This window comes from Pipistrellus kuhlii, unplaced genomic scaffold (genome assembly GCF_014108245.1).
Source record: "Pipistrellus kuhlii isolate mPipKuh1 unplaced genomic scaffold, mPipKuh1.p scaffold_m20_p_1, whole genome shotgun sequence".
NCBI classification, from domain to species: Eukaryota; Metazoa; Chordata; class Mammalia; order Chiroptera; family Vespertilionidae; genus Pipistrellus; species Pipistrellus kuhlii.
Window position 1 is genome coordinate 39610198 of NW_023425404.1, and position 26070 is coordinate 39636267.

Consider the following 26070-nt stretch of genomic DNA (forward strand, 5'->3'; position numbering starts at 1 on the left):
CCAATTCAAACAATGTTTCTGCAAATACTTGACATGCATTTTCAGGAAAAAACTTAAAAATCTGTAGGAGGATTATCATTGTACAATAAACAAAAGTAACAGTACACACTGGTCAAGCGAGTCTGAGAAGTCACATGGAATCAGAATACAAAGAAACATCAAACTTTTTTCTTTAATTTGGCACAACTAATCATTTTAGTTCTTAAAATGATAGGTTGTTTTGTTCATATTCCATCAAACTCTCTCTCTCTCTTTTTTAAATGTCTTTTTATTGGTTTCAGAGAGAAAGGGAGAGGGAGAAAGAGATAGAAATATCAATGATGAAAGAAAGTGATTGATCAGCTGCCTTTTGCATAGGCCCTACAGGGGATCGAGCCCACACCAGGCATGTGTGGCCATGTGCCCCAAAAAAGAATTGAACCAGCAACTTTTCAGTGCATGAGATGATGCACTAGTTCACAGATCAATACTCAACCACTGAGAATCACCGGCCCGGCAAAACAGCACTCTTAAAAAAAAAGTTTTTTTTCAAATTGATTTCAGAGAGGAAGGAAGAGGGAGAGAGAAGATAGAAACATCAATGATGAGAAAGAATCATTGATCAGCTGCCTTCTACATGCCCCACACTAGGGATCAAGCCTGTAACCTGGGCATGTGCCTTGACCAGGAATCCAACCATGACCTCGTGGTTCATAGGTTGACATTCAACCACTAAGAAGTGTAGACTGGGCTAAAACATCAAATTCTTGAGACCATAAAAAATGCAACTTTTTGTACCTGGGCTCATCTCCTAACATTTGTGAGATCCAAATGAAGAAGGTAGATTGAAGCCCAAATATCATACATTTGAATATCTTACAGTTTTAAACTAAACAACCATTATTAAGTATCATGTTGTATTCTATTCTAAGTTAACAAGTAGACTTTCATGATGTCAAAATTTTTAAATATGTAAAGTTATTGTTTTTATTTGACTAAAAGAAAAATATTAAGACTACTGAATTTGATTTATTGTTATGTATATCTTAGTGTTCTGTTGATATGCCAGCAGTATTTGAGTAAGAAATAAAATAAAGATATGCATTATTCATAAATTATATACTTATTTGACAAAACACAGCTTTTGCTTTGATTTTATCATTGTTATGACCAAGATTATAATATAACTTATTGATATTCAGAGTAATGATTTAAAGGTTCTTAAAAATTATATTTAAAGTGTATAAATTTGAGCCAAGCCGGTTTGGCTTAGTGGATAGAGTGTCGGTCTGCAGACTGAGGGGTCCCAGGTTCCATTCTGGTCAGGGGCGTGTACATTGGTTTCCGGTACATCCCCAGTGGGATGTGTGCAGAAGGCAGCTGGTCGATGTTTCCTTCTCGTTGATGTTTCTGGCTCTCTATCTCTCTCCCTTCCTCTCTGTAAAAAAAAAAAAAAAAAATCAATTATATATATATATATATATATATATATATATATATATATATAATTGATTTTTTTAAAATAAAATAAAGTATAAATTTGAATATATTTGGTCAGAAATGTGAATTAAGTAAAAATTGAAACTTTAAAGTATTTCTCATAGATATTTTCAAAAAAGTTATTTTATGAAATATTTTATATTTTATATTAAAACTGAAAGGTAAAAGAGAAATTAAATTGTGTATCAAAATTATAAATAAAATTATTCCATTTAAAAATATATAATTACATTATTTAAAACATTTTTATTGACTTTTAGAGAGAAAGGAAGAAAGAGGAAGAAAGAGAGTGAAACTTTGATCAACTGTCTCCCACATGCCCCCTGACTAGGTATATGGCCCAACAGGGAATCAAAGCAGAAACCTTTTACTTCATGGGGTAACGCCCAACCAACTGAGCCACACTGGCCAGGGCTAAAAATAAAATTACATCTTAACAAATATTTTTTAATTGTATTTTTTTTTTTACAGTTTATGTTCAATATTATTTTGTACTAGAGGCCCGGCACATGAAATTCATGTGCAGGTATGGCCCCTAGGCCTGGCCTGCAATCAGGGCCATCTTCACTGGCTGCCTGCAGTTGGCCCATTGCCAGTTTCCCATTTGACATTGGCCAATTGGACTCTGACAGCCAAGGGGAGGGACCGAGAGGTTGGCCTTTCCACCTGCTCATCAGCCCCACCCCCTGCCACCACCCACCCTGGTTCCTCATTCACCATTGGGCAAGCAGAGCCTGATGGCCAAGGAAAGAGGCCCAGAGATGTCAGTATGCCTCATAGTGATTGGTCAAGCAGTCGTTCTGATCATCCCATCATTAGGGTCAATTTGCATATTACTCTTTTATTATATAGGATTAGTTTCAGGTGTACAATGTAGTGGTTAGACAATATAAATTAAAAAGTGTTCCCCCCAATATTCCCAGTCCCATCTGGCACCATATAGTTTGTTACATAGATGCAAATGTTACAATATTATTAACTATACTAGAGGCCTGGTGCACAGATTCGTGCACCGGTGGGGTCCCTTGGCCTGGCCTGTGGGATTGGGCTGAAACCAGCTCTCAGACACTCCCCAAGGGGTCCTGGATTTTGAGAGGGCACAGACCAGGCCAAGGGACCCTACTGGTGCACAAATATGTGCACCAGGTTGGTTTCAGCCCAATCCCCACAGGCCAGGCTGAGGGATCCCATTGGTGGATGAATCCATGCACCAGGCCTCTAGTATGCATATAAAATTTTTGGTTAATTTCTTCCCACCCTCCTCCATATCTCCATCCCTCTGAGATTCATCAATCTGTTCCATGTTTCCATGCTTGTGCATTGAGTGTCTGCCCCATGATGTGTATCATAGCTACTGGTCAAATGATCAAACAGAAACTTAGGCTTTTATATATATAGACTAGAGGCTGGGTGCATGAAATTCGTGCATGGATAGGATCCCTAGGCCTGGCTGAAGATCAGGGCCGATTGGGGCTTTCCAGCTGCCAGCCAGGGCTTCTCTTCTCCAGCTGCTGGCTGCTGCTGGAGCCTCCCCTCCCCGGCTGCTGGCTGCTAACTGGGGTCTTCCTTCATTCCATGCCACTCCCTGGTGGTCAGCACATATCATAGCTCCCTCAGGGATAATTTGCATATTAGGCATATAAGAAATCCATGCATGGTTGGGGGGAGGGGGAGGAAATTTCCTCAGCCCAGACTGCACCCTTTCTAATCCAGGATCCCTTGGGGAATATTTGACTGACTCCCTTAATCAGAGACTGTTGGCTCCTAACCCTTCTGCCTATCTGCCTGATCACCCCTAACCATCTCTGTCTTCCTGGTCACCCCTAACCACCTATGCCTGTCTGCCTAATTGCTCCTAACTGCTACCCTACTGGCCTGAATGCCCCTAACCACCTCTGCCTCACTCTATATCCAGGACTCAGGATTCCCTCCTCTGGCCAGTTGCAGGCTCTTGGGACCCAGGCTTCCCTCTTTCTGGCTGGCCACAGGCACTCAGGACCCAGGCCAATTTCGCCCAGGCTGGCCACAACCATAGGAAACCATGGGTAGGCATTTTTGCTTGGGCTACAGCCATAAGCACCTGGGACTACAGGGCGGGCAGCTTGTCCCTCTCTCTGGCTAAAGGTGCAGACACAGCCACTGGCACTCAGAACTCTGGGGACTGTGGGGTGTGCAGATTGACCCTCTCCAGGGCTGCAGGCACAGGTGCAGCCACTGACACCTGGGACCTGCGGGGTGGGTGGCTTGTTTCTCTCCCAGACTGCAGCCCTAGCTGCTGGTGTCCAGGACCATGGGGCAGGTGGCTTGTCCCTCTCTCGGGCCACAGCTTAGCTGGTCCCCATTCCTCTCTCATGAGCTCATTTGTGCCTGGCTGGTCCCCTTCCTCTCTCGCCAGTGTCGAGTGTCTGAGAAGTTATAGTGAGATAGAGTGAGGACATGATGACCACTACATATTAGCTCTTTATTATATAGGACTAGTGGCCCAGTGCACAAAATTAGTGCATGGGGGGGGGGGTTCCCTCAGCTCAGCCTGGACCCTCTCCAATTGGGGACCCCTTGGGGGATGTCCAACTGCCATTTTAGGCCTGATCCCACAGGACATCTCTCTCGAAATCTGGGACCACTGGCTCCTAACCGCTCACCTGCCTGCTGGCTTGATTGCCCCTAACACCCCTGTCTGCCTACCTGATTACCCCTAACCTCTATGCCTGTCTGTCTGATTCCCCTAATTGTCCATCTAGTTGTCAAGATAAAGAATAAATATCCCGCCGAAACCGGTTTGGCTCAGTGGATAGAGCGTTGGCCTGCAGACTGAAAGGTCCGGGGTTCGATTCCGGTCAAGGGCATGTACGTTGGTTGCGGGCACATCCTCAGTCGGGGCTGGGCAAGAGGCAGCTGGTCGATGTTTCTCTCTCATCGACGTTTCTAACTCTCTATCCCTCTCAATTCCTCTCTGTGTAAAATCAATAAAAAAATATATATAAAAAAAAGAATAAATATCCCACTTAATGCATCTATGGCTAGACCTATATATCTAAAAATGCAAAGGTATTAAAAAATGTAAGGGTTTAAGGTTGTAAAGTGTCCCTCAGTTCATACACAGAATTGTTACAAAAGTCATACTAATTTGTGACTACCTGAAAAATATCAGTTGGAACACAGAGAACAAGAAAATGGACATTTGGCACTTGTGGATAACAATGCTTCCATTTTTGAGGAATTTATTATATTCATGCTGTGAAGAAGGACTTGATAGGCTAATTCATTTGTCTTCTCTTTCACCCCCATGATGGCTCTGCTCATAATATCCTCCCTGCTCTCAAATGATGACAGCCCTTTGACTCACTAGTCTTCCATCCTTTAAAATGTTGTCTTGTGTTTTCAGACACAGAACAAGAGATGAAGAGGAACATTTACTTGAGACCTGAATGGTGTTAGTCATGACATTAGATGTTTAGGGGTGTCGTCACTGAGAGTCCGATCCTTCACAGTTCTTTATTCAATTTGCTTTTGGTGTATTTCTAACTGAAGGCTCCTCCACAGTTCTCTTTCTTAAGGCACCATTGTATGTTCTTCTTCTAGGCCCTCAGACAATACCAGATGCTGTGTTTTGTTTTGTTTTTTTTTTTCTTCCTCTTTTCCTGTGCTCCTTCTACTGAGAGCAGCATGGGTAAGATTTACTCACATTGGCAGTATTTTTGGACACTGAAGAGTGATTTACCCTAGAACCACATGACATTTTGTGGGCCTACGCATACTTGTTGCCAATTTTTATAAAGATTTTTCCTTAGGAGAATCATATGAATATTGCAGTGATTCATTTTTAGAGTAGTTGATAAATGTGCACTTGCTACTTTAGCAAATATATTAGGATTTGCACTTGAATAAATGAAAGTAAGAAATGTAGTCTTTTAATAATTCAAGTGTCAGCTTGAATGTAAGGAGTTATAAAAAAAAAAAAAAAAAAAAAAAAAAGGCTTGCAATATCCGAATAGAGTAGCATGCACATGTTCTGAAATACTCTTATTATCTCGCTGCAGACACAGGTCCACAGTCATTTGTTCAATTCATGCTTTGATGTGGGAGATATCACATGCTCTGGAAATAATTCCTGATAATTGCCACCCTAAAAATAGATTTTCAAGTGAATTCTAGCTCTCACCCACCTTTCTTGAAACTTGTGATTCACAATTACTAAAAATGTCTATTTATAGTCAGAGAACTAAAAATCCAGAATATTAATAACTGAAAATACTGTGGAAATTTATTTTAGATCTTTGAATTATCTAGATTCCAAATATCACGTCTACTGGACCTTCTAGTTCTTAGGTTAGCAGGTCCATAAAACTCTTTTAGACCATCACAGTATGCAGAAATGTTAAAACTCAAAGTCCAAGCTATTTTAGTTACATAGCAGAGTCTCTTCTTTTTTCACAGCAGAAAAGTTTGAGTCCTTCTACTGACAGGCAGATGTTATATAAGTACTGCCTCCATAGTCATTAGCCCATAATGAATCTATTAATTGAATATGTAAGTTTGGCTAATTAGATGCAAGACATTTCTTCAGATTTAAAGGGTAATTATAAAAAATTTAAACTGCAACACCAGATCAAGCATTTAAGAATTGATAAATGTGAACTGGAAAGTGCACAGTTCCAATATAAATTAGTTAATTGCCTGCGTTAATTTAGGTGAGACACATTAGCAGAAAGGTCAATCCATTTGAGGCTTGATGTGTTTTACAAATAATAAATTAAAAATAGCAAATCAAAGAGCATTATGAAACATGGAATCCACTCTTCCAATCCAGAGGTTGCAGAGTGGACTCAAGGAACCCCACAGAGTTAATCTGCTGTAGTGCCAGGGTTCTTGTCCCAGCATTACAAAGGATTCTGCAATCTGGAGAAAGGAGCTGATGAGTAAGTTAAGAAGGAGTCCAAGGACAAAAGATAATTTTGAAAGGCATTGGGGGCCAGAGTGGCTTCAGCTAAAGGAGCTAAAAGATTACCCCTTGACTAAGGACCCCTTGCTATTTATTAACACAATTTATCCTAAGACAAGGTGGAGATAATATACTTCAAAGGATAGAGTTTACAGAAGCATTGTCAGATTGGGAAATAGCCTACAGCTGTAAAGGTGTTTGGCCAACAGGAGGCAATAACATGCAGATTTAAGATGCCCTGAGCTGTCTGGCAGCAAACAATCCTATTCAGGTGTTTGGGAAGTGCTGTTTAGCCATTCCAACAGATAACTACATATGTGATCCCCCAAAGCTTCACCAACTTTTTTATGAAACTTGTAATTTTGACATGCTGGAATTGGTTGCTGGCACTGTGGGGTAACCAGTGGTCTCAAATCAAGCAGTGTCTTAGTCACCAGGAAGCTTTGTTAAAGATATCAATGCCTTGAGCCCCTTCTTAGACTAACTGAAACCTCTGGGTGTTGGAACTTGGGTTCAAAACCATTGGACCACTTCATGAATGTCTAAACCTCTGAGTAAGCAGGAGGAGAGTGGCAGTATCAATCTATAGCAGGCACATAAGCATTAGAAACATGACCTCATGTCCTACTTAATGCTCGCTTTTCTTCCTAAGTGGGAAAAATTGGCTGCCTTGTTCCCTCTTCTGGCTAGGTCTGTACCAAAGGGTCTTTACACTTGAGAACATTTAACTCAGATTTAGGAAGTAGGAGGCAATCTCAGCTCCAAGTATATGTTCTTGGGAATTCCAATTTTACAAAGAGTTCAACTTAACAGATAACATTAGTTATCTTTACACTAGAAAAAAGTAAGAGGAGTTCTTTGTAGAGACCAGTTTTGGAAAACATTATCTTTATCTCTTGTATCTTATGTCTCCCCAGTAGTACCTAGAAGAGGAGAAGGTTCCTGGCAAGCCCCAATGAAACTTTGTGACTAGGCTGTCTCTTCTCTCTCACTTTCACTCTGCCCTGCATATTCTGACTTTTTTCCTATCTCATGACCCCTTAAATGCCTTCACATATACAGCTACTGTTATTCGCAGACTTCTTTTTGCTCTTCACGGACTCTATGTCAATGCTTGGCTTACAATGCATTGTCAATGAGTTTCAATATTTGTTCATAGCTATTTGATTGATAGAGGAAAAAAACCCAGGTTTAGCAACAGCAGTCAAGGCATCACAGATGCTTTGAAAGGGGGAAGAAGTGTGCCTGAAGCAAGACACCCCTCCTCTGTAGTGTGGGGCTGGAAGTCCAAACGGAATATCTGTTACTGACATCTCTGAAGGCTTCCCATTTTTGCCTGGTGCCATTCACAGGTTGGACTGTGTGGTTGAGAAGAAAGAGGCTGGCATTCTCCCTCGGTTGTCAAGACATGTTCCTCATTACCTTTTCAATGGTTCCTTCCAGCATGTAAAAGAGAGGCACAGTGATTGTTCCTTTAGTCCCATTTTCTAATGAACATGAATATGCATCCCTACTTCAAATATCACCAAAGTTCATGAGAGAATTCCTTATCCCCAAAGACCCATTGAGTGAATGACTATATAAAGGCAGAAGGACTTGGGAAAGAAGCTTATGTTTAAAAATGCAAGAGTCCTACCTGGCTGGTGTGGCTCAGTGGTTGAGTGTGGACCTATGAACCAGGAGGTCATGGTTCAATTCCCGGTCAGGGTACATGTCCAGATTGCTGGCTTGATCCCCAGTGTTGGGCATGCAGGAGGCAACCAAAAAATGGCTCTCTCCTCATCCGTGATGTTTCTATCCCCCATCCCCTCTCTCTTCTTTTCTGAAATCAATAAAAATAAAGAATTTTAAAAGTAAAAAGAAAAGTGTCAACTAAGGAACATGAAATGAAAACAAAAGAACAAACTTAACTTAGTTACATGCCAAGCACTTACTAGGGCAAGAATAAAAATCCTGGAGCTTGCCTATTAGTAACTCTTTCTCGCCTACCATGATAAAAATAGCTACTTCTGATCTGAGACACATCCCTGCGACCTGCTCTGTGATGTCATATGCTCTGAACTACTACATAAGCAGGACTGTAGTGCTCTGAGTACTTGGCTTTCTGGTAAATGGTAAGTCAGGCTAATAAGCACCATCATTCCCATCTTAAAAGTCAGAAGGTCTTTTAGTGAAAGTCCCTCTCCTAAAAATGTGTAGTCTAAAATTTGTCTGTATTCTGAAATTTCTCCCCCTCCAAAGTAATCAAATTATAAATGTCACATCTTCAAAGATTTCTCATCAGTAGCAGATATATTATTGAATTCAAGCTGTTGCTTTTACAATAATAGTCACTTGCACATACATACCATGAACTGCAGGGGGAGCTAATGTCTTTTTCCTCAGGCCTGTCAGAAAAGGGTGCATAGCTGGGGTTTTTTATTTTCCCCTGTGCCTCTAAAGTGTGATTATTGATACAGCACTAAGCTCATCTCTACACCTAGATTGAAGCCTCTAAACATATGTGAGGTGGAACTGGGCTTTAAAAACAAAGACAAAGCTAGTTCCCACTTTCAAATTAGTCTCTTGAGGTTTCCCAAAGGTGGAGGATATATTTTAAAAGGCAAGAATGGTGTTTTGTATCAAAACATGATTTTTTGAGTCATAACCAATTAGGAATATACTCCCTGCAACCATAAATACCCCTTTTCATAGACTTAGAGTGACCGGAGGCCACATTGGGCCACGAGGGACTTAATATGTTGAGAATTTTTATGGTTAATAAATGCCACAATCTCAGCCTCTTTTCTTATAGACGCTGGAAGGAAAGGAATGATTGAATGAGTATTTAGGTCCCAAATAAAAAGTTAATATTCACATTAAATAAAATATAAACGAAGTTATTTAATAGAAGTTTTCATAACGAGCCCAAAATGGTTCATTAAACATTTCTGTGTTGAAATATGTAAAGCTCTGCACAAGCTTTTGTTAATAAATTAAATACCACTTCTCTATAAATATACCATGCATTAAGCTTTCCTGCTATCGTTTTCATGGAAACATTTTACATAAAGTAGCCCAGCATATCGTATTTGAGATGAATGAGATCATTAGGAAACACTTATATCTGAAATAAGCAATCATTCTGCCTACAACCCAAGGGCCCTAATTTTTTGAATATTTCAAACATTGTGCCTCTTTCAAATCATTAGACTTAGAGACATTTAAGGACCTGATTCAATTAACACAGAAGAGAGAAATGCTATAATGTGTGATTTATTTTGGCAGATAAATTAAAACGCAAGTGTGTCTGTTAGGAAAGGTAGGTTGTCATTGAAGTTAGTAAGAGGAACAGAAAGGCCACTAGGCAGGGCTACCGGAGGCTGAAATAGCTCCTGAATAGGGAAGCTTGCAGTTCCAGATCTGCATTCAGTTACTGTCAAAACCAAAAGTATTCCTTCTTTAGGAGGAGTCTTGATATTCCATTCAGTTGCTCTAATTGATTCTTCTTTATTTACAATATGGTGGTTTTTTTTGTTTGTTTTGTTTTATTGATTTCAGAGAGAGGAAGAGATAGGGAGAGATAGAAACATCAATGATGAGAGAGAATAATTGATTGGCTGCCTCCTGCATGCTCCCTATTGGGGATCAAGTCCCGCAACCTGGGCGTGTGCCCTGACCAGGAATTGACCCGTGACCTCCTGGTTCCAAGTTTGATGCTCAACCACTGAGCCACACTGGCTGGGACCTCATTGATTTCTAAAGCATGTTTCTCAAATAAGAAACACTTACCTTCCCTAAGTGAAAACTAAAAAGAAGCCTAAATTGCTATGGTTTCATAAAGCCAAACTTCACATAAAATTGATGCTTTTTCATCCTATGATTGTAGTGAGGAAATATGAGGCAAGAATTTATTTTTCTCCTCTACTAGTCCACGAGATTAGCTCTGCCATGCCTAATAAACTGTTTTCACAAGGAAATAAATAGAGCATGCTGTAGTTTACATTCTCTTGCACAGAAGGTTTTAAACACTATCTATCTTAAACAATAAATAATTATAGATGGGGGATACTGGAAGAAGGAAATATTATAAGGGCGGGGAAATGTTTCTTAACAAAATCAGGGAAAAGACTGGAATTCAAAAATCTTAGCAACCTGAAGGTAGTTGTGGAGAAGACTTAAACCATCTTGAAATCTGTAGAGGAAGTGAGAAGATAATAAAATAAGATAAAAGAAAGAAGAGGATAATATGAACAATAAAGATTGATTAAAAAAATAAAATTAAAAAAAAAGAAAGAAGAGGGAGGAAGAATGAGAATGTCAGATGTTAAGGATCCTTAAACGTAAGTAACAGAAGAACAAATCCTATGAATAAAAACCAAGAAGACATATACGGTCTCATATTGAATTAGAGCTTGGCAAAATATATCTCTATACTAATAAAAGAGTAATATGCAAATTGATTTGGATGCCTTCACAGTAATGACCAGACAGTAGGCTGCGTGGGATAACCAGGCGTTAGCGAGGGACGACCAAACAACTGAACAGCAGGCTGCGTTGGGCAACCAGGTCAGCAGGAGGGAGCAGTGAGAGATGACCAGGCCAGCAACGGGGGGGGGGGCAGTTAGGGGTGACCAGGCCAGCAGGAGGGGGTGAGAAGGGCAGTTGGGGGTGATCAGGCAGGCAGGCAGGTGAGCAGTTAGGAGGCAGCGGTCCCAGATTGTGAGATGGATGTCTGACTGCCAGTTTAGGCCAAATCCTGGGGTGATAGGGCCTAAATCGGCAGTCAAACAACCCTTGAGGGTTCCCAGATTGGAGAGGGTGCAGGCTGGGCTGAGGGGATCCTCCCCCTACCATGCACAAATTTCGTGCACTGGGCTTCTAGAATATATCCTATATAATAATGATGTAATATGCAAATGCTCATTATGCCGTTAAGCATAGTGACTGGGCTGTGTAATGACCGGATCACAGATCAGCAGGAGGGTGGGGCAGAGAGCTTTAGGGGGTGGGGGGTTGGAGGGAGCTACAGGAGAGCGGGGCAGCGGACGGAGAGCTATAGGAGGGCAACAGCAAGCTACTGGCACACAGATTTGTGCACAGGGCTACTAATACTTTTTATTGATTTTTTTTTAAACTTTTAGAGCAAAAGAGGGAGAGGGAGACAGAGAAACATTGATGTGAGAGTGAAATATCAATCCCCTGCCTCCTGCACACCCCCCTACCCTCTGCCCAGACCCAACACTCCTTCCCTTACCAGAGTTGTCCTGCCAACAAATATTTTTATCAAATATAATAGTTACTGTGTGCCCCATGCTGCTGTAGGAATTGAGGGAAGGAACAAGAGGAATAGAAGCCACAGTTCCTGGGCTGATCACTTGACTATCTAGTTGGAGAGCAAATCTCACACAAAAGTAGCCATCAGGGAACAATTCAAACTAGTGTGCCATCTGTACTGGGTCTTCTGGAGATGTTTACGAAAGCCAAGAGATCCTCCCTTCCCGCCTGAAGAAGAAGAGGATCTCTTCATTGGCTCTGCCTCACTGTGTAACAAATGCGCATCATTTCATCACACTGTTTCTTCTCTGGGAGAGATTTTCCCAGACATGACGATAGAACTGGAGTCAGCAAGCAAGAAGTGGGTCACGGACAAACAACCCCATCTTATGCTTTGAGAGAGAAAAAATATATATAAATCAATGGCTTTTCATTTGTGATAGTCTTTCCTGACACTATTCATTTATCAGTTTAATTTTTACAGATCTCCCTTTTCTCCTTGGAACCTTTTGATGATGCCTCCGTGTCTCAAGAATTAAAAGTCCCTACAACCTTGAATCAACTGTCTTGCCCTCCTCGTCTGCTGCTCCTCCAGCCACATTGATGTTTCCTAAAAAATATCCTCACATCTCTATGCCTTTGCTCTCTGGACCCTTCTGCTTATTCTTACCTCCCTGTGGAGACCTCACTTCTCCCCAAAGGCCTAGTTGAAAGGTTAGCATTCTCTGTGCGTGGGAGTCCAGAACGGGCTGCTGATGTTCTTTTGTAACTTTTCCCCCCACAAGCTTTCATAGTCAGGGATCTATGCGGGGAAGGGTTTCAAGCTCACTGACAGGAAAGGCTGTCCCAGACTCCAAGCATCTTTCCTTGCATTGGAAATTCTAAGACCATATTCTTTTTTTATTTTTTTAATATATTTTATTGAGTTTTTACAGAGAGGAGGAGAGAGGGATAGAGAGCTAGAAACGTCGATGAGAGAGAAACATTGACCAGCTGCCTCTTGCACACCCCCTACCGGGGATGTGCCCGCAACCAAGGTACATGCCCTTGATGGGAATCGAACCCGGGAACCCTCAGTCCGCAGGCCGACGCTCTACCGCTGAGCCAAACTGGTTTCGGCTAAGACCATATTCTTGTATTTCTCAGTTGTATCCCTAACCCTCTAAAATTGTATCTCAGGAACATATACTGCTATTAAAGCATGATTTTTGGGTATAGAGATCCTGTGTGAATTGAGATCTCTCAACTACCAAAGCTAAGGTCCCTATTTTCTCTATGAAAATAATTCACTCAGGTACCCGTGGGTATATACTTCCAGCTGAAAGCTATGTCTATAGACCTAATACTAAAATGAAATATTTTTGTCTATTTCTACTGTTTAGCAGCCAAGCACTGAACATTAGGCAGGTTTAGGTACTGAAAATATTTAAGGCAAGATCTTGTCTGGCTGACATTTAACACCCCCAAAGAAATAGGGTTCTTGGGGCTTTGAAAAAGGCATTTTAGATAAGACTCAGTAGGATATAATCAGTAGGATATATAATCCTGTTAGGATTATAATGGGAGGAGGGAAGTGCCCTATAGAGATCTTTTCATTTGGACCCAGATTTAGTCCACTGAGCCCTAAGTCCATTCTGGTATGGGATCGCTGGGCTCTTGACAGATGGACACTTACATGCTGACCTTTAGGCTCCCACAGACGAGAAGAAGGCCCACTGGAGCTACGGAAACACTTAAAATATGGAAGCTCAAGCCCAAGGGGGTAGTTAAGTGAGGGGCCTCATGTCCAGCGGGATGATAGCTTTTAGCGTGAAGAACAATAGAAGCAACACAAGTGTACGTCTGTGTGTTTTCGGGCGAGAAATGTAAGAGCTGGAAGGAGGCATCCCAGAAGAAAGATGAGAGGGGCAAATGAAACTTGCTACCCGGAGGAGAAGCTTTTGAGGTCCAAAGCCCGACTCCCCAGGACAGCCTGGCAGTCCCGGCCGGCAGAGGGCAGCAGCTGGGCGGGAGAAGCCAGCTCGGGGCCCGCGGAGGCGCCTGGCTCGCGCGGGGGACACTCTCCTTGAGTGTGGGGCGAGGAACTCGACTCATCCTCACCAGCCCCGACCCTTCGGCCAAGGCGAACCTGGGGCTCGGTTGCGAGAGTGAGGTGTGCGGGGTTCGCTGCGCAGGTCCCCGCGCCCGTGCCCTGGGAAGGAGGGCTGAGGGCACCCCTTCCCTGGCCCCCGGGGAGGAAAGGAGCCCCGGTATTTGGAGGGGTCCCCGCTCCCGGCACTGGGGTGAGAGGGGTTCTCCGCACCCCTGTAGCTACGTCCCCGGGCTGATCCCGCCGACCCCGTGCACCCCCCTCTCACTCACTTTCTGGGGCCACGACCCACCCTCGCCCTCAGCCAAGGTGATAGTCCCAGAGTGAGGCCAGCCCGCTGCTCCCCGAGCCCGCGGAGCCCCGGGCCGGTCCGCGCTCCGCCGTCGAGGGGGGCGGCGTGTGCGCGCGCGGGGGCGGCGGGGGAGGGTGGGGCGCGGACGCCCTTGACCGTGGGCGCTGGCGGCGGGCGGCGGGCGGCGGGCTGTATGTAAATCTCTGCGCCCCAAGTCCTAGGTACTAAGGACCAGCCCCCGCGCTCCGGCCCTCACGTCCAATAAGAAGCGCCCCCGCTTGACACCTGCCTATAAACAGGGAGCGCCCGCCGCCCCTCGCACAGCCCGCCCGCAGCCCGCACCGCCACGCCGCGCCGCCGGGCGACAGACACGCACCATGACCTCCAGCAAGATCGAGATGCCCGGCGAGGTGAAGGCCGACCCCGCCGCGCTCATGGCGTCCCTGCACCTCCTGCCATCGCCCACGCCCAACCTGGAGATCAAGTTCACCAAGGTACGCGGGCCGGCCACGCGCCGCTCTCCAACCTGCCTGCCCCGCGCGTCCTGCGGGATCTGTTAGGGGGCGCGGGGCGGGGGCTGGGGGCCGGGTCGCCGGGGCCAGCTTGTCCATCCTCCCGGGCAGCAGAGGGGCGCCCCGGCGGGCTTGGGGTGGGAGTTGCCGAAATCCCGCGGAGCCTAGGGACACTTCGGGAGGCTGAGCACCCCGGGAACCGCGGCGCAGAGGGCTCGCCGTCAAAGGCTTTTGCCCAAACCGCACCCGCTGCCGCCTTCCCTCCGATTCGGGGTCGCGACCGCTTCGGGGAAGGCGCCGGCAGCCGTGGGCTCCTCCGACGGGGCAGAGGGGCTGTGGCTTCGGGGTCCCCCGCCGCCGTCGAGGGCCGCTCGGCCGCCCGCCCGCCCCGCAGGTCCTGGGGGCCCGGCGGCGGGAGGGGCGCGGGCGCCGGCGGCCCGCACGGGGCGCGTGGGAACCCGGCTGCCAAGCGCAGGGGACCCGCTGTCAGCGTCGCGCTCGAATGTTGGCGGCGGCGGCAGTTTCCCTGGAAAACTTGGGAAGTCTTTAAATTTGTATAAATCAACAGGCTCGTTTTGGAACTGAAAAAAAAATTACTCTTTCTAACGAACTCTGACATCTCGGGTTTGCCAAACACGAATGTTTTTTTGTTGCACCCCATTAAAAAAAGAATATGCTATTCGCTCCCTAGTATACATGGAATTTGCTTTCTTTTAAAAAACAAAACAAAACTCGGCAAAGAAAAAAATGATTAATTACGCATATGGGGGAATTATAGCGTTATAGGATTGGGAGGGAGGGATGGGATTTAAAGTCCTGTTTCTTGGAGTTCATTTTACAGTTCTCTTGTTTGATTGTTCTCTTTCTTTCATTTGATGTCTGCCCTAAACCTCCTGATTAACTTAAACACACACTGAGCATACACAATATGGTTAAAGGTTGTTTTCCATCGTGCTTATAGCACGATAAACTAAGTTTTGTCGAGAAGTAAATTGTTTGGTTCTGACTTAACAGTTGAAAGAAATACAAAAATCAACATCGGAATACTGAACATTTTACTTGCGTTGAGTTTTAGGTTACAAATCAGGGTGGTTTCTGTTTTGAGCGCCAATTTAGATGAATTTGATGTACCTGCTAGTTTTTTAAATTTAATTTATTTATTTATTTATTTATTTATTTATTTATTTTTAGGTGGTGTGACAAATTTTTGAAAGCCGTTTTAATGAGAGGTCGTTAATGGTTACAGCCATTTAGGCATCATTTGCATCACTAGAGTGTCAATGTTCTGCACATCTCTGGGTTCAGGAGCAAGGGAGGGGGGCGCGGGGGAAAGCCTGGAGCATCAAGTTTTGTTTTAGGAGGGTCTCTAACCTCTTCAGCCTCATTTTAGAATTATTAAGATGTAAGATCTACCTCTGAGAGAGGACCTGATCCTCAGCTTTGGGAGGGTTTGATTTCCGTCTCACTTTGGATCAGATTCTCCTCACAGCCCTGAAAGAAGTTTTAGGTATTCAGTGAGTAGGTATCTCCGAATTTCACTTGGAAACTCTTCCAGCTCTCTTTCCCTCTCACTGCCCCCGCGCTCTTTTTTCTCTTGTTCTCCCTCAGTAGGAAAGACAACTGATTTATAGCTAATTGAAGTCTTTAATGTGGAGTCATTTCACTCAGGGGAGACTTTTATCCAGTATCCGCTTTCCCACTTATTACAAAGAAAAACAATCAGAAATGAAATAATGGATTGTAACTCGATTCTTTAATTTGTGGGGAGGAGGCATCTTATTTGGGGCTTGACAAACAACCCTCGTAAACACTGAGCAGTCCTCATCTAAAGGCGACCTCTTTTCACAAAACCTTGTAAAACCAGGTATCTGTGAACGTTCCCAGCAGCTTTCCTTCTTAGCCCATTGGTGAGACTAAAATTTTTGAGGCAAGCGCGTGGGCAAGCAGCCTTTTTAACGCGGGGCAGAAGCTGCTCTTTGGTAGCCGAGGGTATGGCGAATGCTGTTTTACTTAAAAGGAAAATAAGATGAATGGGAAGGTTTTTGTCTTTTTAAAAATCACTTATGCTCACAAGTGAGGAAAATTATATTAGCATCTTTAAGCAGAAGAATGAATAAGGTAGAACGGACCATTAGTCCTTTAGAAGAGTGATACCACAATCACTAGGAATCTCTAAAAGGGTAATTAGTAGCTAAAAATGACTATGCTAGAGGGCTTGTTTAATAACACATAGGAAACAACAATGTGTCAGAAAATGGTACAAGACGAACTTAGGTGGATCCTCAATCATTTTTGTCTTGTTCAACAAATACATCTTTAGTGAAGGCTATTGCGGGAGGATTTTAAAATGTGATTTTGGGACCAACATAAAGTCGCTACTGAGAATTTCAAGTAGCATGCATCTAGGAAACTTTGCACTGGGGTCTTGTATTATTGTACTTATTCACCATTCTCTTTCTCCTAAAACTATTTTACTTTTTTGTTTTGTTTTAATAAAAGGGGAATGAAGGAGATAATTAGGGGGGAAAGTTACTGCCTTTGTTTGTTAAGGGTCCAGCGAAAGTGCTCCAAAATTAAAGTTCAATCTCCAAGGATGCTGAAAGGGCTAACCTCCCTGTTTGTATGTATTGACTTTCAGGCAATTACATTCAGTTTTGAAAATAAGCCTGAAGGTCCACTACCCATTTTAGACTAATGATCAATGGCAATACTATCTTTGGAATATGTCTATTTTTATTTTCCCAATAAAGCAAGCTAGACCTCAGCGTTAAAAGTGATTTCTTATTAAAGAATATATTAAACAAACAAATAAGACTGCATTAGTCAAGAAAGTGTGATAACAGCACCAACACGAAGGAGTGAATGGACTACTTTGAGGTAGAGAGAACGGGTACTTTCTTGTTTGCATGCTAAGAAGAATACTTAACAACTAACGTAAGACTTTGATTGCTTTTAGCTATGCTTTTATGAATTAAAATTTTTCTGAGTTGTTTCTGTTTTATCAGTCTAGTTTTTAGAAGTTTTGTATAGCTGAATATGTCGCAGGAGCATACACATTGTAAAATCAAGCCTAGTACTTTACTGTCTGCCCAGAACTGCAGGAAGGATCTTTGCCAGATCCCCAGGTCTTTGGAAACTTTAATACCACCCCTACCTTCTCCATTGTCTGTATCATCTTTCCTGGCTTTACTAGTCCATCTGTCCCAGCACCACCCCCCTACTCCACTACACACACACACACACACACACACACACACACACACACACAGGTTGACTTCTTTCCCTGTTGATCACTTTTTCAGTGAGAGTTTATGCCTATAACTAACAGTAATATAAAGTGTTGTTTTTTACTCCAGCATCTGATACTGTGGAGAGCTAGAACAGAAAGAGGAAGGGGGGCATTTATGGGGTATTGACCTACTAAAATAGAAGAGGAAAAAATAAAAGGCAATCAACTAATAATCAGAACTGATGTGCATGGAGTAACTACTATTTATTCTTCTATTTATTAAATTAACAACCTTTTATTGAACATCTGTTTTCTGAAGTTAATGTCAAATATGAATGGCTATGTTTCTAACAACTGTGCTTTCCATTATGCTAGCTGGGCTGTGGAAGCATTGAGTGCCAAAAATTAGTTGTCAGCCTGGTGGTAGTTTGGTTGATCAATGTAAAAATAACAATAATGCCAATAATACTTGTAATGCCACTTACATTGTTTATAGGGCCTAATGGTTTACCAAGCACTTTCAAATACATCTTATGAAGGAGAGAGAGAATAGGAAGAGATAAGGAAAACCTTGGCTTTGACTTTTAAAAATTGATAGAGCACTCCTCATCATACCCTTTGCTTTTCCTAATAGTCGCATACTTTTTTCTGAGAGAGAGAGAGAGAGAGAGAGAGAGAGAGAGAGAGAGAGACTTCAAATCTCCATTTTTGTGTTGCTTCTATTGCAAACATGGAGAGAATATGACTTGGCCTACTCCTCTTAAGAAAGAGCTACCTTTTGTGACTTCTGATTCACTAACGTTAAATGACTACTTTTGATGTTTCTATGGTTTGCATGTCTGAGGCAAGATTGTTGCCTATCTTAGGGATCCTTTCTTATAAGATGGTGTGGGTCTAGTTGCCTCTAATTGAGATTGTTTATCTTGATCATAAATTATTAATCAAACTTTACATTTAGAAGGGAGCTTACATTAAAAAAAACTTTTTGCAATTGCACAGATTTTTGATGTTTAATATCATCTCCGTTTAACACAGGGGAGCTGACCACCTTCATTGTACGACTTGAATGAGGCCCTTCTCCTGGGGTCCTGCCTGCCCCGATGCCTTCTGCTCTATGGGCTTATGTTACCATATCGAATCATCAAGTCCTTTTTATCTATAAAATGAGGAACCAGTGTTTCCATTCCAGGTTAGAAGATTCTCTGAAGAGCCTATTCTGTGAGGTCTCATTTCCTTGTATCCAGGCTTAAGAGAAGCCAGGCATGCATAATTAGTTCTCTGTTGTATTAGACGAGCATCTCAAATACCAACATGCACAGTTCTCTCTCAAATCTTTCTCAATTTGGGTGGTGGAATACAAATACTGATGAATATTTTTGCCTTTTTAGTTATTTTAGTGACAACTTGCAGGGGTCAGCAAACTACAGACTGTCTACCTAATTTTGTAAATAAAGTTTTATTGGAACACAACCACACTCAGTCAGTCACATATTGTCTGTAGCTGTGTTTGTATTACAATGGCTGAGTCAAGTATTTGCAACAGAGACCATTTGGCCTGTATTTTAGAAAAAGTTTATAAAGCCTGACTTAGAAAACTAAAGGCTCTGAATTAAAATAGGTCTTTGTTCAAATCTTGATCAGATATATGCTTGATTAGCTATGTAAGCAGTTATGGATGGTGTTTCTTCACTGGGTATCAACTTCTAGTTGTCAGTGAGAGAAAGTAAATGGCATATAATGACAATCAACCAAGGACTAATCCCATTTCATTTTTGTAAAGTGACCATTACATTTGTAGTTCTAAATTAATGGAGGCCCAATAAGAAATATCAGAGGTGTATGAACAATAAAGTTTTACAAACAGGCCAATGTTTAATATCCTGTTTATTTATTTAATGTTTAGTAGCTTAATTAGTCATGACAATAATATTCTGTATAGCTTGTATGTTTACCTTGGATTTTCATCAAGTAGGATCCCTTGGAGGGTTCCCTACCAAGCTATTATTTTTACCAAAAAGTAACCAAATCAGTTTCCCAGCTAGTACGGTCTTGAGCCACATAATGGTGGTTAGGCCAACAAGAGACTGCATTTACTACAGTGATCCCATAAGATTAAAATGTTCCTGAAAAATTCCTATCCCCTAGTGATGTCATAGCCATCATAATGTTGTAGCTCACGGCATTGATGTTTTGGGCCATCTCAGCCCATCCATAGTCCTGCTGTCAGCTAGGAGTGGCTGAGGGTGCTCCCCAAGCTCACATGACCCACGGCACAGTAAGGTCCTGAGTAGAGAGGGCATGAGCTAGCATTACACACTGGCTCACTCTTTATTGGTGAATTCATAACATAAGAGTGGGAACTTAAAGTATGGGAAGATAAAAAACAAACAAAACAAAAAACAAACAAACAAAACCCCCACAACAAGTAGCCTAAAATTGTTACCTAAATCAATCAAAATCTCTAAATCAAAGGAGGGTAAATGGGAGAGGGTGGACTGATTCTCTGTACAGTCCCATGACTGGAATTGTGTGCATTCCAGATAGCCTTCTTAGAAGGGTTGCCTCTTTAAAGTGGATGCCTCAGCAAGCAAAGCTTAAATCACTCTGAGGGGTGAGGGCATGTATGGGGATGGGGTGGGGAGGGGCAATGGTAAGATATGTACACATATAATACCTTAATAAAAAAAAAGAAAATAAAAAAAAGCTTAAATCAGGCACTTGTTTTATAAAAAGAAAAGCCAACAGACAGGGCTTAAACTGTAAGTACTCATGTGTTTGTGATGATGCTGGTGTAAGCAAACTTACTGCCCTACCAGTTGTATAAAAGCAAAGTACAGCATATGGAATATAGTCAATAATATTATAATAAACTAGAGGCCTGGCTCACGAAATTCGTGCACTCACGGGGAGAGAGGAGAGGTCCCTCAGCCTGGCCTGTACCCTCTTGCAGTTCAGGAGCCCTTGGGATGTTTGACTGCTGTGGAGGAGGCAGGAGAGGCTTCAGCCACAGCTGCTGTGCAGACCAGCCATAAACCCAGCTCAGGGCTTCTGGCTGAGCGGTGCTCCCCGTGTGGGAGCGCACTGACCACCAGGAGGCAGCTCTGGCATTAACTGTCTGTTGGTCAGTGTGCATCATAGCATTCAGTCAATTTGCATATTAGCCTTTTATTACATAGGTTGTTTGCTGCCAGATGGGTACTAGACTTATGAGGGTGACCAGTTCATAAGGGATGTAAATGTCTAATTACTATGCTGTACACCTGAAACTAATATAATATTGCATGTCAACTGTAATAAAAATGAAATTTTAAAAATATAGACACAGATGTCAGTAGTAGCCTATACCACCTTGGTTTGTGTAAATTCACTTTACTGTATTCACACAAGATTAAAATTGTCTTACAATGCATTTCTCAGAACATATCCCCATCATTAAGCAGTGCATGACTATATTTTAATAGTTAAATTAGGTATCTGACACTTTTGTGCCAAAATTTAGCATTAATATGCTTCAGTATACCCAACTGACTGGTGTTTTGTCATTTGGACCAAGATGTTCTCAAGTCATTGATGCTTAGATCTAGGAAGTATGACAGCCTGTGAGGACATTCTCTGAAGGAAGATACTATTTGGAAATGGGAAGGTATATTAAGTTATATAATTTAAACCTGATTAAACTTTCACTGGTCTTGACTGCCCAATTTTGTGGCACTTCACCTGGAAAAGCACCATGCAGTGACTATTTTGAAAGTCCTTCTAGCATTTCTTTAATTTTTTTAATTTGCTGTGACAGGTCATTTCAAAGCCAGCCATTTCTCTTCCCAAAGACCAAGTCTAGTGCATATAAAAGTGATTGCCAAAAAGTCACTTTGATTAATTTTTAATTGCCTCTTCAGCATATCTTTGAGCTCTATTCCATTTTACTGTTCAGATATATAAGATACTTCAAATTGGGAATTTCTTATCTCTGGCATATCTCTATTGTTTGTTTTTTGGCCTGAGTTATGTTCAAGTTGTCTCTCTTCATAATCTTAACTGTTAGTGAGTTTATTTACAGCAAGTCTCTGTTGTGTCACATGATTTGGAAAAACTTCCAGACTTTGAAAATTCCAGTTGGAATAATAATTTGTCTTTCAGCAAAACTTCGCTGGAGCTAACAAAGAGGCTTATTGACCTCTGTAGATTGTGATTGAAAATTGTCATGGGTGAACATTCTATTTTTTGCTATAGAAAGAAGCTTTCCTTTTCCTCCAGTTCAGCTCTGTTACTACCAGCTCTGTTTCCTTTCTTCACTATAGCTTGATCTTTGGAGAGAAAAGTAGCAAATTCTTTATTCCTACATCTCTGGAGATGCTGGGGTTCTTGTCCCAGCCTTACAAAGGGTTTAGCAATCTGGAGAAAGGAGCTGTGCATAGATTCAAGAAGGATTCTAAGGATGAAAGATAATTTTGAAAGGCACTGGGGGCAAGAGGAGTTTCAGCTAAAGGAACTGAAGACTACTCCTTGTCTAAAGACCCCATGCTATTTATTAACACAATTTGTCCTAAGGCAAGGTGGAGACATACACTTCAAAGGGTAAGGTTTACAGAAGCATTGTCAGTTAGGGGAATAGCCCACAGCTGTTTAAGTGTTTGGCCAACAGGAGGCAATAATATACAGATTAAGGTGTTCTGAGCTGTCTGGCAGCAAGCAATAATATTCTGGTTTGGGGGAAGTGCTGTTTAGCTGTTCCAACAAGTAAACTATATATGCGGCTCAGCCCTGGTTGAGCCTTCAAACTTCATCAACCTTTTGATGAAACTCTTGTAATTATTACATGCTGGAATTAATTTTCAGCATGGAGAGATAAAACCTATTGTTCAGTTGAACCTGGAAACACCTGTCCCTTATTTAGAAGAATTTAGGATATTATCAGTGGTACCAAAATACTCTCCAATCTATATGTATAAAAGTCTAAAATGCTAAGTGTCCATCCAAATGTCCAACTGGTTGCTATGATACGCACTGACCACCAGAGGGCAGATGCTCAATGCAGGAACTGCCATGATGCATACTGGCCATTTAAAAAGAACCAGCACCACAGACTTGGCACTGACAGACAAACCAACACTTAGCTTCTTTCAGTGGGACACAGGTCCTGCCACCACCCCGGACCAATACCCCACCAAATTGCAACCAATGCTACCAAGACCCCGTGGTGAAAAATATGGTCCACAGCCCAGCCCAGCCCAGAAATGGTCACTGTGGGTACCAGGTAATGATGTCATAGAGCAACACCCAGCTTCCTCTTCCTAAGGACTAGCCTCCTTGGGGTTACTTCAGCCCAGGAACATGACTTGCTTTATAGCCAGGTGGAAACATTTTACACTGTAACCAAATATCTGTGAAGCATTTTTCCCAGGACTCATCTCATTTGATCCTCACAGAAGTCCTGGAGTGGGTAGATAGGAGACTTGATAAAAATCCTATTTTCTTTTCATTAGCCAGAAAATGGAGATTTAGAAAGTTTAGAAACTTGACCCAACTGAAGAGAAGAAATGGTGGACTTTGAAAATAACTTCAGGTTTTCTCACTGCACAGAATATAGTCAAACACTGTTGCAGTTAAATATTTTACTCTTTGTTCTCCCTGTGTGATCTATTGTACAATAATAATGTGCTTCATGTTGATATTTACTGCTGAGTTGCTGACAATTACCTGAAAGAGAAGTTAGGCACTGGGCTGGAAAAAGGTTAGCCAAATCAGAAAACAGGTCTAATTAAGCAAGTTTATTTTCTCTATATAAAAGGCTAAGTTGACTCATGCATGTGCAATACATATAAAGCTCTCACCTGCACCAATTGCACTCTTGTCATTTTGATCTGTCATTGTCAATCATGAATTTGGTTGACACTTCTATTATAGAGAAAGGGCAAATAATGATATTAAAATATTTCTTCTAATTAATTTACTTTCAATGTGCATAAATCCATGCACTGGGCCTCTAGTCTTGATTATAAAATATAGATTTTTTCCCCCAAAATAATTGCAAGATTTTATTTTTGTATATTTTTTGATAAATAATTTTGATTTGTCTAGCTTAAGTCTTCTGATTTCGAATCCAGTGACTCTTAAGGGTTTTTGTCCAAGGTCATTTCCAGGGGTTTCTTAAAGATTAAATTGAGTCAAAAAAATGGTATAGATTATATAGCTCTTCCCACAGGTTGAATGGAACCTATCTCTTCATAAGTGGATCTGGCAAAATATGGTGGATTTAGTAAACCTACTAACAACCAAACTATTTTCTCCCTCCTCATCCTTAGCATCAAAACACACACCAGATCTGTGGGCTGAGGTGTGAGTAATGATCGAAAGTTAAAGTGGTGAGGAGGAGGTGAAATGACACCTTGCCTAAAAGATGAAATAATGAAGTGTCTAAAGTATCTACAGAGGATAACTTAGAATCTTATTTCCCTAAGTGTACAAGCCTTTTTTGGGAGGAGATCAGGAACCAATATGAGGCTGGTTAAATTGTCTAGCAAGCCTGAAACCAGTGAACTCTGCCTCATTTATATTTTAGAATCTGATACCCAGTGTACCAATGTAACTTGATTTTCACAGGGAAGGTTATATCTAATTGTATTATCTTGGGATCATTTTTATTTTTAACTGCAGCTAGAGCTACCCTTTTGCTTCCCTGAATTTATTCATTCTTTTATTCATTTGACTTTTATTAGGGCCTCTTGTGTGCAAAACGCTGTTAGTCACCATCTGGCATAAAGACACATAGATGTGGACTTTGTACTAAAGGAGGCTGGAGAGGAGTCCCACTTGGGTATGGGGTGAGGACATGTACGCAGTAACTATGGTACATGCTAGAAGATGCTAAATGACTGAGACAAGTGCACTTTAAGCACCTCAAGATTCAGAAGGCAAAGAGATATTTGCTGTTCAACAGATCACCAGCATAATGTATTGTTAGACATGACAGGAAATGAAATGTTTCAAACATACAGAAGACTACAGACAATAAAACACGGACCAATACCCAGATTTGTTCTTAACATTTTGCAATGTTTGCTGCTAATTTGTTTTTAAAAGAAATACACTGAGCCGAAGCTGGTTTGGCTCAGTGGATAGAGCGTCGGCCTGCGGACTGAAAGGTCCCAGGTTCGATTCCGGTCAAGGGCATGTATGTTGGTTGCAGGCACATCCCCGGTGGGGGGTGTGCAAGAGGCAGCTGGTCGGTGTTTCTCTCTCATCGACGTTTCTAGCTCTCTATCTCTCTCCCTTCCTCTCTGAAAAAATCAATAAAATATATATATTAAAAAAAAAGAAAAGAAATACACTAAAACTCCCCTGCGAACTCCACTTTTCCTTTCTACCTCCCCCTTCCTTCCTCAGAGCCATTTATCTTTCCCATAGGTGTGAACATATGTATTTACAAACAATACCTGCACCTGTTTTGCAAGTTAAATCTTTTTATATAAATGGTGTATACATTCTTCTGCAATTTGATTTGTTTGCCTAATATATTCAAGATTCACCCATGTTGTGGCATGTACCTGCAATTGATTCATTGTCATTGTTGCACACTATTCCATTCCTTGAATATATCACAACATTTAATTCTTCTACTATTGACATTTAAGACACTCCTAGCATTTTACTATTACCATAGTGCTGCATTAAACATTCCTGAACACATCTCCTTATACACCTGTGCAAAAGGCCTTCTAGGATATACACTTCGAAGTGCTATTGCTGACTCATAGGGTATATGTATCTACAGCTTAATTACAGATGACCAGGTTTCTGTCCACCACAGTTATACTAGTTTCCACTGCCACCAGCAGTATATCAAAGTTCCCATTACTCTACATCCTCACCTATACTTAGAGTTCTCATACTTACTAAATTTCGCCAACCTCATGAGTGTAAAGTTATCTCATTGCAGTTTTAATTTGCATTTCACTGATTTCTTGTGAGGTTGAGCATCTCTTCATATATTTATTGGCCATTTGACTTTCTTCCTTTGTGAATTGGTCAGTATATAATTTGCTCATTTTTGTTTGTGTAGGTATGTAGACTTGTGGTAATTGTTATATGTTCGGATTATAATTCTTTAACAATTATATACTGTGTGAACATTTCCTTCCCCCTGTGCTTTTTCTTTCTTCTTTTTTTCTAGTGTAATTGTCATATAGCTTTAAATGTAAATGGAGAATTTTTCTATCTTTAAAAAATATTTAGTGCTTGTGATGTCTTGTTTAAGAAATTTATTCTTATTCC

General features: G+C 41.7%; 1 protein-coding gene across 1 annotated transcript in view; it reads left to right on the forward strand.

The window, feature by feature from the left end:
- The first annotated feature begins 14233 nt into the window (after nt 1–14233).
- Nucleotides 14234–26070, forward strand: part of ALDH1A2 (aldehyde dehydrogenase 1 family member A2) — an 88765-nt gene continuing 76928 nt past the window's right edge. Inside the window, exon 1 of the mRNA XM_045582193.1 lies at nt 14234–14552. Within this exon, the coding sequence (XP_045438149.1) occupies nt 14436–14552 (117 nt within the window). The 5' untranslated portion in view covers nt 14234–14435. The remainder of the gene's footprint in view (nt 14553–26070) is intronic.